The 14,230-nt window shown below is 46.2% G+C and overlaps 1 protein-coding gene across 3 annotated transcripts in view; it reads right to left on the reverse strand.

Annotated features, from left to right (window-relative positions):
• Slc44a5 (solute carrier family 44 member 5) overlaps positions 1-850 on the reverse strand; it is a 270,243-nt gene extending 269,393 nt beyond the window's left edge. For 2 of the 3 annotated variants that reach the window (XM_045138870.1, XM_045138867.1), the window contains exon 1: positions 745-850. In XM_045138870.1, coding sequence (XP_044994805.1) covers positions 745-778 — 34 coding nt within the window. In that variant the 5' untranslated portion in view covers positions 779-850. The remainder of the gene's footprint in view (positions 1-744) is intronic. The other variant, XM_045138869.1, reaches the window with a different exon arrangement.
• Positions 851-14,230: the final 13,380 nt, after the last annotated feature.

Consider the following 14,230-nt stretch of genomic DNA (forward strand, 5'->3'; position numbering starts at 1 on the left):
AGGACCCACGCCGTCCGCGCCCCCTGTGCCCCGGGCCTGGGGGCGTGGGCGGGAGGAGGCTGCCCTCCCCTGTCCAGCCGTACCTCCAGTCACCCCAGCAGCAACTTTCCAACTTTGGAAGCCTGGCTCCAAGGGAGCAACGGGGGCGGGGGAGCTCAGCGGGAGTGACCGCCTGCGTGGACAGCAGCCCGGCGCGGGTCCGGTCTGGGCTCCAGCAAGTCCTCTTGACCATGGGGCGGGGAGGGCCAGACAGCTCTCATCTCCTCCCGAGGATGCAGAGGTTGAGAAAATGGATGCAGAACTTGCCATTATAGGGATGAAGGGACGGGGCGGGGGGGGGGAACCATTGGGAAAAAGGAAAAAGACTGAAAACACCGTGGAGAGAGAGAGAAAGAGAGAGAGCGAGAGAGAGAGAAAGGGAGAGGGCAAGAGTCGCTCGTCCCCTACTAGATGCTGCCCTAAAGGACAAGGCGAGCCCGAGCAACAGGGTGTAGCAGGGACGGGAACGGGGCGCTGAGAATCTCCAGGCGTCCCCGGGTTACAAAACGCACATCAACTCCTGCCCGGGAAGTCGCCAGTGGGCAAGGGGGGCGACGCCGTGCCTCGGCTCTCCGCGCCGCGCAAAGGCAAACTCTTGCCCGTTGGCACCTGTCACTTGGCCAAGCTGGCAGTCAGTCCCCGGGGCCAAGCCGAGGGCGCCGGCGGCCGAGACGCGCGCTCCGGCTGGGGATGGAGGGCACTCACCCTGGGTGCTGGGGGGCTTTCTCTTCCGGGCCATCCTCGCCCGGGGGCCTCCTCCCCGGCTGCCTCCGGCTTCCCGCGGGCGAGCTCGGGCGCCCGGGGCTCGGCGAGCTCTTTGTGGCGGCGGCGGCTGGGCTGCGCGCTCGGCTCGGCTCGGCTCGGCCCGGCTCGGCTCGGCGGCTGCAGCTGCGGGAGGCGCAGCGCCGGGTCTCCGGAGCGCCGCCCGCGCGGACCTCCCCCGTCCCTCCCTTCCCCGCCCGCCCTCCCCCGCGCGCCCACCCCGGGCCCCCGAGGACCGCGCTCCGGAGCAGGCGAGGGCGGCGCGAGAGGCTGGGGGAAGCGGGGAGGGCGAGGCCATCGGAGACTGAAGGAACCCGAATCTGCCTTCCCGCCTCCTCGCCTCCTCGGGCGGCGGAGGTGCCTCGCCAAGGGCACCCCAGGTTTTTCCCCAGGCCAAGAGCCCAGGGTGATGGGACCCCTGCCCATCACTCACAGCGACCGGGGACTGTCCTCCTGCCGATGCCTGGACTAGGGTAATGGGCCCCGGGTCAGAGCTGCCTCTGCCCCCAGGGGGGAGAGAGCGTGGAGAGGGAGGCTGGAGGCTGGTGCGGGAATAAGAAAAGTGAACTCCAGACCCAGATGACCTTGTCCAGGCCCTAAAGCTCTTCATCTCAAGGGAGGGCTCAGCGTGGCTCCCTTGGGGAGGAGAAATAGGAAAGGGGGTACAGTGGATTCTTGACTTGCTGTAGAAACTTACAGCCAGTGACCCAGTTCTTAGCTCCAATAAAGGGGAGCAGTTTTTGTTTTCTTGAAGGTGTTGCCAGCTTCTCAAGGATGGGGGTCAAGAAGGCACTCCCCTTGCCCCTAGGCTACAGGCTAAGCCGAAGGCTTGGGCCCACTGAGAATGGAAAGGTTCAGCATTGAAAGAACGTAGAAGCCTGGAGTGGTGGCGCATGCTGGTAGTGCCAGCTCTGTGTGAGCAGAGACAGGAATATCGCTGTAAGATCCAGGGTAGTCTGGGCAACACAGCGAGACCTTGCCTCAAAAAATCAAAAGGCAAGGCCTGGAGAGATGCCTCCTTCGTTAAAATCTCCTGCTTGTAAAGCCTGCAGGCCTGGGTTCTTTCCCCCAGTACCTACATAAGCCTGATGCGCAAAGTGACACATGCATCTAGAGTTCATTTGCAGAGGCAAGAGGCCCTGGCGTACCCCAGGCCCTCTCTCCCCCCTCCCAAATTAAATATTTTTTAAAAGCCAAAAAGCAAACAGCACAATGGCAGAAACCTGATGTCTTGATGTGTGTCATTAATCTCTGAACTTGAGAGGTAGCAGCAGGATGATCAGGAGTTCAAGGCCAGCATTGGCTACATGTCAAGTTCCATGGCAGCCTCCACTATTATAAGACCCTATCTGAAAGACAAAAACAGCCAAACAGAATGGAAGAAAGGGTACTGTACTATGAGGCGAGCGTGCAGCTGTGGGGAAGGTGACAAATTCCTTTCCTCTGCACAGGAGCTAAGTTTTATACCTGTACGCACTTTTTTTTTTTTTTTTTTTTTTTTGAGGTAGGGTTTCACTCTAGCCCAGGCTGAACTGGAATTCACTATGGAGTCTCAGGGTGGCCTCGAATTCATGGCGATCCTCCTACCTCTGCCTCCCCAGTGCTGGGATTAAAGGCGTGTTCTACCATGCCTGGCACCTGTAGGCATTTTTTTGATTTGCACATTTCTCCCCCAGGCCAAGTCTGGATCCCTATTTAATCTGATTATCTAAATCTCCAGTCATTTTATTTTGATACCTGTAGGTAAAGGTCATCCCAGTACCAACATGGTGGGAAAGAACCCTCATTCACTGGGACTAAACGAATCGGAGAGTTCTGCAGCTGCACTAAGAAGTGCACGTGAAGCACACGGGAAGCGCACTGAAGGGCACGTGAGGCGCACGTGGCACACGGGAAGGTTAAAACCAGTCCTCTGTAAGCACTTGCAAATGACACTCACCAGAAGAAGAAAGAACATCAAAACCAGGGCTGAAGAAATGGCTCAGCTCTTACGGTGCTTGCCTACAAAGCCTAATGACCCAAGTTTGATTCCCCAGAATCCATGTAAAGCCAGATGCACAAAGTGGCACATGCACCTGGAGTTCGTCTGCAGCCAGTGGAGGCCCTGGCATGCTCATTATCTCTCCTCTCTTCTCTCTCAGCTTACAAATAAGTAAAAATATTTTTCAAGGACTGGGGAAATGGCTTAGATGTTACAGCATTTGCCTGCAAAGCCTAAGGACCTGCGTTCGATTCCCTAGGACCCACGTAACCCAGATGCACAAAAGGCCACCTGTGTCTGGAGTTCGTATGCAATGGCTAGAGGACCTGGCATGCCCATTCTCCCTCTCTCTCTCTCTCTCTCTCTCTCTCTCTCTCTCTCTCTCTCTGTCTCTTTCTCTCTCATAAATAAATAAGTAAAAATAAAAAAATATTTTTCAAAAGAATATAGGAGGGATGGAGAGATTGCCTAGTGGTTAAGGCACTTGTCTATGAAGTCTAAGGACATAAGTTTGATTCCCAGAACACACATAAGCCAGATACACAAGGTGGTGCATGCGTCTGGAGTTCATTTGCAGTGGATACAGGCCCTGGTGTGTGCCCATTCTCTATCCATCTTTCTGCCTCTTTCTCTCTGTCGCCAATAAATAAATAATATAAAAAGAAAAGTACATCAGAATCAAAAACCGGTTGGGGGCTGAGGAGACAGTTCAGTGGTTAAAGGCATTTGTTTGCAAAACCTCATGACCTGGGTTCAATCCTCCAGTATCCAGTAAAGGCAGGTGCACACGGTGGTGCATGCATTTGGAGTTCATTTGCAGAGGCAAGAGGTCCATTTAAAAAAGAAAAACAGAGCCTGGCATGGTGGCACACATCTTTAATTCCAGCACTTAGGAGGCACAGGTAGGAGGATCGCGGTGAGTTCAAGGCCACCCAGAGACTCCAAAGTGAATTCCAGGTCAGCCTCGGCTACAGTGAGACCCTACCTCGAAACAACAAAAAAAGAAAAACAGTTTTGAGACCTGGCATTGTAACTTCATACCTTTGTAGTGCTGGTCACATCATTTGATACTTAGCCGCACAGATAGCAAGGGGGTAGTTGTTGAATGCTTCGCATCTAACCCGGGGCTCCTCGTGTGCTCTGCACGTGCTCTACGTCAGGCTACATAAGACTTCACTGCTGTTTGCTTGGGTTTTGATGTGGGCTCTTTTTTAATTTTGATTTTTTTGAAACAACAGCTCACTACATAGCCCAGGTTGGTCTTGAACTCACAAGCCTCCTGCCTCATACTCTCCAAAAGTTTATCTTAACAAACAAAACAGTATCATCCTCAAATTTACCACAAATGAGACTCATTAAGCTAACCTTCTTCCAAAGAGCTGCTTCTTAATTAACTGAACATGACTGTGTGGGGGTATGGAAGCACACACGTGTAATCCCAGCATTCTGGAGGCCGAGACAGGATGGCAAGTCCGAGGCCAAGCTGGTCCAAGTAACAAGATCCGATCTCAAAAAGTCAAACAAACAAGGTAAAGTCTTTTCACTTTCAAGGATATAAATATTTAGGCTTTGTCAATATCCTTAGTCTCCCCTATGCACTGATATTTTATCGCCAAGTACTAATTATTAGAATTATCATCTATATTAACATAAAGTTTTTTAATTCATTAATTCTCTTCACATAATTTTTGTTGTTGTTGTTGTTTTTTTTGGGGTAGGGTCTCTCTCTAGCCCAGGCTGACCTGGAATTCACTATGTGGTCTCAGGGTGGCCTCGAACTCACAGTGATCCGCCTACCTCGGCTTCCCAATTGCGGGGATTAAAGGCGTGCACCACCACGCCCAGCTAATTTTCACGTACTTTATGTCATCTAATCCTGACTCCAGATCTGTGTCTTGAAAGGTAAATCACGTATCTTCGTTTGTAAGTGATGAAAAGTAACTCCTGGAGAGACGGGAACTGCCCATGGGCGGCTTGTAGGACCTCCACTCACTGCTCAGCTCTTCCCACCATGCCAGCTGCCTATGCCTAGAACATTTCCCCTTCATATCCGGGACTGCTTCCCTCGTTCTCAATTACTCCTTCCATGATATTCATACCACTCCATTTTGTTTTGTTTTGCAGGTGTGTAGAGGGTCTCACACTGGAGCTAGGCTGGTATAAAAGTCATGGCCTCAAACTCAACAGCAGTCCACCCGCTGCCTCCAGGGTGCTGGGGTTTGGGTGTGAGCTGCCACTCCACACTAACCTCCAGGGTGCTGGGGTTTGGGTGTGAGCCACCACTCCACACTAACCTCCAGGGTGCTGGGGTTTGGGTGTGAGCCGCCACTCCACACTAACCTGACTCTCAACAGAAGAGACTCAACTCGTAGCTGATTGTTCAGGGTCGTATTTGAAGGCTACGATTGCTCTGCGTACACTTGCAGCACTTTAAAGTGTTTCTACATACACTGTCACAGATGAAAGTCACAGAGCCATGAAGATGCTCCGAAGACCTTTCCTGAGCCCCCCTGAGCAAGTTGGGCCTAAGACATCAAGGCTGCCTGCTCCTGTGTGCTGCATTTCCAGAAGAGGGTTTCACAAGTAACCTGCACCATGTGGTGCTTTTGTTTTTGTTGTTGCTATTGTTGTTCAAGGGGTTCAAATTAAATGTTTGTAGGGACCAGTAAGGGAAAATAAATGACATAATTCTAAATAGGTGTTATGCCAGAGTGAGGGGCAGGTGGGTCTGAAGGGGAGGAGAGGGTACAGCCTCCACGTGACTCAGAGGCTGCGAAGGCACCGGGAACACGCACGCCATGATTCGCCCACACATTGCCTGAAGGGTACAGAGACCCATTTGGCTGTAAACATGCTGAATTTTTCAAGATTAAGAAATTTCAGATTTTGGGGCTGGAGAGATGGCTTAGCAGTTAAGACGCGTGCCTGCAAAGCCTAAGGACCCTGGTTCAATTCTCCAGGTCCCACATTAGCCAGATGCGCAAGGGGGTGCATGTGTCTAGAGTTTGTTTGCAGTGGCTAGAGGAGCTGGTGTGCCCATTCTCCCTTTCTCTCTTTTTCTCCTTCTCTCTGTCTGAAATAAATAAATCAAAATTTTAAAAATCAAAATTTCAGATTTTCTACTGAAATATTCTTTGTGATGTTGGCTGACACATAGAAAGAAAGAACTAAACAAAACCTTATAAAACACACCTGGGGCTGGAGAGATGGCTTCGCAGTTAAAGCACTTGCCTGCAAAGCCAGAGGACTCAGAGGTTCCATTCCCCACTACCCACACAAGCCAGATGTACAAGGGGGCACATGTGTCTGAAATTCATTTGCAGTGGCTAGAGGCCCTGGTGCACCCATTCTCTCTCTGTCCTTCTCTCTCTATCTCTCTCTTCTTGCAAATAAATAAATTAAATTAAATTTAAAACAAGAACACACACACACACGCCAATAACAAAAACCTGTGTGCTGGGCACCAGGGTTTCTGTCTTCATAGCTCTGCATTGTGTTTATCTGTGGAAGTCACAGACTAAGCCAAGTCCCTAGGTGTAGTGATGATGCTTGCATGAGTAGAATTAGAGGTCTGGGGGGCTAATAAGATAGCTAGGTCCACAAAGACGCTTGACTTGATTGCAGGAGTAGGTGAGTTCCATCTTCAGAACATGTAAGCAAGCCAGGTGACACACACTTGTAGTCCCCGTGCCAGGGAGGTAGACACAGGCAGGTCTCTGGGCTCCCGACTACCTAGGTCGAGTTTACGCTAATGGGCGAGTTGTAGGCCAGAGCCAGTTCTGTCTCAAAAGAAAGAAGGAGGGCTGGAGAGATAGCTTAGCAGTTAAGCGCTTGCCTGTGAAGCCTAAGGATCCCGGTTCAAGGCTTGATTCCCCAGGACCCACGTTAGCCAGATGCACAAGGGGGCCCATGCATCTGGAGTTTGTTTGCAGTGGCTGGAGGCCCTGGCACGCGCCCATTCCCTCCCTCCCTCTCTCTCTCTCTCTCTGCCTCTTTCCCTCTCTGTCTGTCGCTCTCATATAAATAAATAAAATAAACAAAATATTTTTTTAAATAAATAAAAATAAAGAAGGAAGAAAGACAAATGGAAGGGAGAGAGGGAAGAAGGAAGGATGGAAGGTAGGGAAGAAGAAAGGAAGGAAAGAAGAAAGGAAGGGAGGGAAGGAGAAAGAAAAAAGAAGAGAGTGAGAAGAATGGAGGGAGGGAGAGAGGAAGGAGAGAGAGAGAGAGAAAGAGAAAGAAAAAGGTGGATGGCACCTGAGGAACAACACCTGAGGTCCCTTTGACCTCCACATGCATGTGCACACACCCCCCGCACACACACACGTACATGAATGCACACATCTATACACAAAATATTTTTGTTTGGGGTTGTTTGCTTGCTTGCTTGTTTTTTGAGGTAGTGTCTCTCTTAGCCCATGCTGAACTGGAATTCACCATGTAGTCTCAAGCTGGCCTCAAACTCATGACAGTCCTCCTACCTTGGCCTCCTGAGTGAGAATTATTGTTTTGGATCAGTCATGATTTATAAAGATGGATTTTCATGTGTTGGTCTTTTTAAATTTCTGGCTATTTATGGAACCATCAGTGAGAAGGAGCACAGTAGATCAAACTTTGAGTCACATGTGATTCTGCTGGGCACATTTTATTTGAATGATGGAAAAGTATGGAGAACAACAGAGAAGATGACAGGGACAAAACAGGCCCGATCTCTAGTCCTTTTCCAGGAAGGCTTGGAATGAGCCTTTGCAAACAGCAGCCACAGCACTGAAGGCGTGACCTGAGTTCTATGTGCTGTAATCATTCTTGGATTTCTATAGCCCTGTCTGGAGACCTTTAAAGTCAGAGATTGGATGAGAAATAAAGAGATATTTCTTGCCTGGGAGGGAAATTAAACTTGTCATACAAATTACTCAAATACACAAATGGAAACATAATTCATACTTCATAAAGCATGACTGTTGTTAATTGTATATTAGGGGAATTACAATTAAAACATGGAAACTGTAACCCTCAAAAGAGTATTATTAATGTTAAGACCCTGCTGCTGAAGACACCATAGGCTGTTGGCATGGAACATGGAGAGACCAGGCTGGAATCTGGGAGAGAGCCAGACCCCAGACAGCCCATCTAGTACTGGAAGGTGCTATATGAACTACTTGGGGAAAGTGGCCAACAATGGTCTGAGTCACCTGGGGTCTAAACTACTCAGAAGCAAACACCCTGACAAGATGTACACGCCAGTGCAATAGTGGCACACAGCCTTGGGGGGTACTCAATAGCTTTCTGATTGGCTAGGAGATCTGCTCAGTGGAAAGGAGCCTATATCTGGAACTGGGAAACAGGTCAGAATCATATTCAGACAATTATTTTGCTCTCCAATATCAAGTTCCCACTAATCTTGGGCTAAAAGAGGGACTACACCCATCAAATTTTCTCTAAATTAAAAATGCTTATCCCATTTAACCTGTGTTGATTTCACTCTCCGCTGGAGAATCTGCTTCTGTTTTTCAGATAGGAGCAAGACCCAAGGAGATAAACTACCCACTGCACTTCAGCCTAACTCCAGTTGAAACTACTGAGAAATTGGGGAGAAGAGCAAGAGTGCTGCTTCCATTCTGTTCCTGATAATAAGCACCAAAGCAGAGATTCTGAGGCTCCTAAGAGCTCATCACTGAAGTAGACTTAAAACCCAAGCAACATGGTTCGGGGAATTTTGCAGAAGAGGGGTGGAAAGATTGTTAGAGCCACAAATTGGGACATTATGCCTAAAACCGTTGCCTCTCCTCAATAACTGACTGCTGCTCCCATAGCACATAACTCACAACACCCTCAGGATAACCTGTGACCCCAGCAAGGAGGGCCCTTTGGAAAGGGAGCAGGGATGAGGGAAAGGATGGCACTAAGTCATGTTTCCATAGTAAGTATGCTCATAACTAAGAAAATAAAAAGAAGAGTACTGTTGGCTGAAATATAGCATATTGAATGCTTCCAACTAATCTACATCCATACCACCTGGATGCACCTAATCTCACCTCAGTGCCTGTCTCTACATTAACTACTGTCATCTGGGAGCACAAAGAGGGAAAACCATGGCCCACAAATTTTAATCATGCTTGAACACTAAACGATGCCAAAAGAATACACACCTGAGCTGGAGAGATGGCTCAGAGATTAAGGCACTTGCCTGCACAGCCTAATGACCTAGGTTTGATTACCCAGTACCCATGTAAAGCCAGAGGCGCAAAGTGGCATATGCACCTGGAGTTCCTCTGCAGTGACTAGAGGATCTGGCATGCTCATATTCTTTCTCTCTCTCCAAATAAATAATTAAATAAAATTTTAAAAATACAAACTTGTCCAATTAATGATAAAATTAATACAACCAATGACAGAACACCTATTTAATTTTCATTTATTTATTTCAGAGGAAGGAAGAGAGAGAGGTGGGGGGACAATCAGCATTCCAAAGGCCTCCAGCCACTGCAAATGCACTCCAGATGCATACACCACTTTCAGCATCTGGCTTATGTAGGTACTGGGGAATCAAACCTATGTCCTTAGATTTCATAAGCAAGTGCCTTAACCACTAAGCCACCTCTCAATCCTTAACATTTTTTACAAACAAAATTACAAATGACCTTAGCTGAGATGACTCAAAGTAAAGAAAGGTGACAATAGAAAGGGTGGCGAGTGAAGATGGGAATCAACCAACTGTTGCATTAAAAAAAAAAAAATCTCCCCAGCTATAGCACTCCTAGGCATATATCCAAAGGACTCATCTCATTTCCTTAGAAGTATGTGCTCAGCCATGTTTATTGCTGCTCAATTTATAATAGCTGGGAAATGGAACCAACCTAGATGTCCCTCAACTGATGAGTGGATAATGAAGATGTAGCACATTTATACAATGGAGTTCTACTCAGCAGTAAAGAAAAATGAAGTTATGAAATTTTCAGAAAAATGGATGGATGTGGAATGGATTATACTAAGTGAGGTAACCCAGGCCCAGAAAGCCAAGCACCACATGTTCTCCCTCATATGTGGATCCTAGCTACAGATGACTGGGCTTCTGTGTGAGAGTGAAAATACTTAGTAGCAGAGGCCAGTAAGTTGAAAAGGAGACATAAAGGGAAGAGAAAGGAAGGGAGGAGGATACTTAATAGGTTTATATTGTATATATGTAATTACAATGATTGTAATGAGGAGGTAATATGATGGAGAATGGAATTTCAAATGGGAAAGTGTGGGGGTGGGGAGGGAGGGAATTACCATGGGATATATTTTGTAATCATGGAAAATGTTAATAAAAATTTAGAAAAAAAAAATCTCTGTGGCATCTATGGCCATAACAACTGGAAGGTGCCTGATCTTATCATTAAATTCCTATGGCACTTATAAACCCAAAATCAAGTGACCATGGAGAAACAGTCGTTGGCCTCCTACCTCAGCTCACGCCCCACCACGGACTCATGAGACTTACGCATCTCCTTTCTTGCTGGTAACTGGTCTGACACAGACATTCAGTGTAAGAAATCTCTCCTGAATTAGGCAGAAGGTCCTTGAGCAAGAGAATAGCCTGTAATCATCATCTCTTTATCTGACTTTAATGACTCAGCAGATTATCCAAAAGCCAGGAAACATGTAATTTATTTTATGCAGACTTAAATCGTGCAGAAAAACACAAAATTCAGCAACATCATTAGAAGGCTTAGGTGTAAATTCTGAGAACCATCACAAAGAACTCCCTCCCCCACCACTTCCCTGCTTTCTGTGCACCTGAAAACTGCCATCACCAATGGCAAATGAACATGTCTTGCTGGATTTATGGACAAAAATTTATTTAGTTTGGGCTGGAGAGATGGCTTAGCAGTTAAGGTTTTGCCTGCAAAGCCAAAAACACAGGTTCAACTCCCCACAGCCCACGTAAGCCAGATGCACAGGGTGGCACACGTCTGGAGTTCAACTGCAGTGGCTAGAGGCCTTGGGGTGCAAATTCTCTCTCATAAAAATAAATGATTTAGTTTTAACAAGTTCAATTCCCCACCTACCACCTAACCTCTAGAACTGCCTCTCTCCAAAAGGAGTTAATTAGTAAGGCTTTTGTGCAGGAGTCTGTGTGAGCTGTGTTTGTGGGTTATTCATTTTGTGTGTGAGCACATGCACATAGGTGTGTGTGTACATGCATGCGGAGGCAGGAGGTTGACATTGAGAGTCTTCCACAATTGCTTTCCACCTTGTCCATGAGATAGGGTCTCTCAGTGAATGGAGAGTTCAGAGGTACGAGTCAGCCTGCCCAAGCTTCCTCCTCTATCTATGGGTGCTAGAGTTACAGGCTTGCACTTGACACCCAACATTTATGTGGGTTTGAAACTTGGGTCTTCATACTTGTGTAGCAAGCACTTTACCTACGGAGCCATCTCCCCAGTCCAGCAGGAAACGTTTTATGTACCTACAATGAAGAATATCTATCATTGCAATTTGACTCATAGAAACCCAAGTAAGCAAAAGAAAGAATTGTGGTGGTCAAGAAGCACTGGAGATTGTGGCTTCTAATCATAGAAGCCAAAGGTCTCACCAAGAGGCATGACACAGACCAAGCCAGAATAAAGCAGGGTGTAGATAGAAGGAAAGCCAGACATGGAGACGCTGCGTGTGACCGACAGCTAAACTCAAGGTTTCCTGGAAAACATACCAACAAAAACATTATTTTCTTTGATACATTCTTTGAGTTTGTCTGCTCAATGGATGAATCTTCTGTCTGATTTCTGTTAGCTTCCAATTAATTGGTTTATCCCTACATATTCCCAAGATGTCTCATTATAATTAACTACAATTCTTTGGGTTAACATAAAGTAACTAATGTTAATATAATTGTACATTTAGTAAACATTTATTGGTTGGATATTATTCTAACTTCTGGGAATCATTTTGTTCATAAGCCAAGTATAGACTTGCTTCAATGGAATTTATATTCTAATAAATAAGGTTATATGTATGAATATTATGAGCAATTATATAGCATACACTGCAAGTTGTGCTTCCAATAAAGGGAAGAAACACAATAATAAACATGGAACTTTTATGGTACCAAGACTTAAAAAAACTCAACATTTTTGTTGATTTCAAAATTCTTAAAATACAAAGTTGAAGGAAAATAAGAGGAAAAGTAAAACATTCAGACTATGCCAATTTAAAGTGAAACAGTTTATTCAGAATAAATTTGGTTTCTTAGGAGTATAGCCCTATCTTCCCTACTGGGCATGATTCTTTCCTCCTGTTGACCAGGCAGCCTACACTGACTCACTATTTTTTCGTGGTTTTTCAAGGTAGGGTCTCTCTCTAGCTCAGGCTAACCTGGAATTCATTCTGTAGTCTCAGGGTGGCCTCGAACTCACAGTGATCCTCCTACCTCTGCCTTATGAGTGCTGGGATTAAAAGTGTGCACCAGTATGCCCAGCAAGTTTGTTTGCTTTTCTGTTTTTTAAATATATTTTATTTATTTATTTATGAGAGAGAGAAAGAGGCAGAGAATGAGGAGGACAGAATGGGCATGCCAGGGCCTCCAGCCACGGCAAACAAACTCCAGAAGCATTAGCTACCTTGTGCATCTGGTTTATGTGGGTCCTGGAGAATTGAACTGTGATCTTTTGGCTTTGCAGGCAAATGCCTTAACTGCTAAGCCATCTCTCCAGCCCCATTTGTTTTAACTTTTTTTGACAACTTCCATGCTTATAGACAATAAGCCATAAGAATTTCCTCCCCTCCCCCACTCACTGTTTTTTTTTTTTGTTTTGTTTTTCTTTTTCTTTTTTTGTTTTTAAAGACAGGTTTTTACTGTAACCCAGGCTTGCCTTGGATTCATAGTGATTCTCCTACCTCAGCCTCTGGAGTGCTAGTGTAAAAAGTGTGTGCCACCACCCCGGGCATGACTCTCACCGTTGACGCTGCCTGATGAACTTAGCCGTGCCTTCCATATGGACCTTGCTTTGAGATGCCCACCGGTCACCACTACGATGTCCCCTTGAACAGACACCTCTGCTGTGAAGTCTAAAGCTTATTTATAAATTACCCCTCACATGATCTCAGCATCACCCAGGAGCCTCCTTCCTAGAGCACATGCCAGCCATAGTGGGGAAGCCACCACTGCTGTTTCTATGCCATCGTGGTGACTATGCAGGGCAAAGCTTCCTTCAAAGGTTTTCAACCCCTCAGCTTCTGGCACTCCCAACACCTTCACCCCCAAAACAATATACCACTGAGTTGCACCGTGATTTGGGAGGCTTGTATCATCTCTCTCTGGTTCACAGTCACAGCTCCTCTCCTGGGCCGTCTCTACTTTCCACGGGCTGGGGATTCTTTGGAATAGGTAGCCTCGTTGCCTTCTCATTGTAACTCATTATAAAGTTATTCAAATAACTTGACTTTCCTCTTGTTTTGTAAAGAGCTATAGTTGGAACTTTGAAGCCAGAAGCTTCTTTTTTCACTCCAACAACCTGAATATCAAGACAATTTTCTCCTGTGGGGGCGGGTGGTGCTCAGGAAAAATAGCTTTGAGATTGAAAACTGAGAAAAGATCTCTTTTCTCAAGGTGACTTGTTCATTCCTAAAATTGGATGCCACTGATCAGATGCATCAGTAACTCTGATAAATGGTTAATGAGGAATTAAACATGCATTGGCTTCACATGCCAAAGATGCAAACACATTGAATTGTAAGCTCCAATCACAACTCCCCTATTAAAATATTTTTGGGGGACTGGGGAAGTGGTTATGGCATTTGCCTGCAATGCATAAAGGACCCAGGTTCAATTCCCCAGGAACCACATAAGCCAGATGCACAAGGGGGCACATGTGTCCGGAGTTCCTATGCAGTGGCTAGAGGCCCTGGTATGCCAATTCTATTTGTCTCTTTCTCTCTCATAAATAAATAAATAACTAAAATATTTAATATATATGTATATATATATACATACATATATATATATATATATATATATATATATATATATATATATATTGACTTAGGACAACTTCCACACTAAAAGATAAGTGCCCCCAAAATTATTAAGCTCCTGTTATATAGCACTGAACTTATACTAATACTGGTGTTAGATGTTATAATTTGTATTTTGAAATTCTTGTCCCAGTTACTCAATATATTCCCTAAATCCTCCTGTGATGGCTGACATTGATTGTCATCGTGTCAGGACATAGAATGACCTGTGAAGGTTGGGTTACCTTGACTAGGTTAACTGAAGTGGGAAGACCCACATTAACTGTTGGCAGCACCATTCCATAGGGTGGAGGTCCTGGACTGTGTAAAAAGGAGAGAGCTGGAGCCAAGTGTGGGTGGTGACCCATGCCTTTAATCCCAGCATTTGGAAGGCAGAGGTAAGAGAATCACCATGAGTTTGAGGTTAACCTGGGCTTCAGAGCAAGTTCTACA

This window comes from Jaculus jaculus, chromosome 19 (assembly GCF_020740685.1).
Source record: "Jaculus jaculus isolate mJacJac1 chromosome 19, mJacJac1.mat.Y.cur, whole genome shotgun sequence".
Lineage (NCBI taxonomy): Eukaryota > Metazoa > Chordata > Mammalia > Rodentia > Dipodidae > Jaculus > Jaculus jaculus.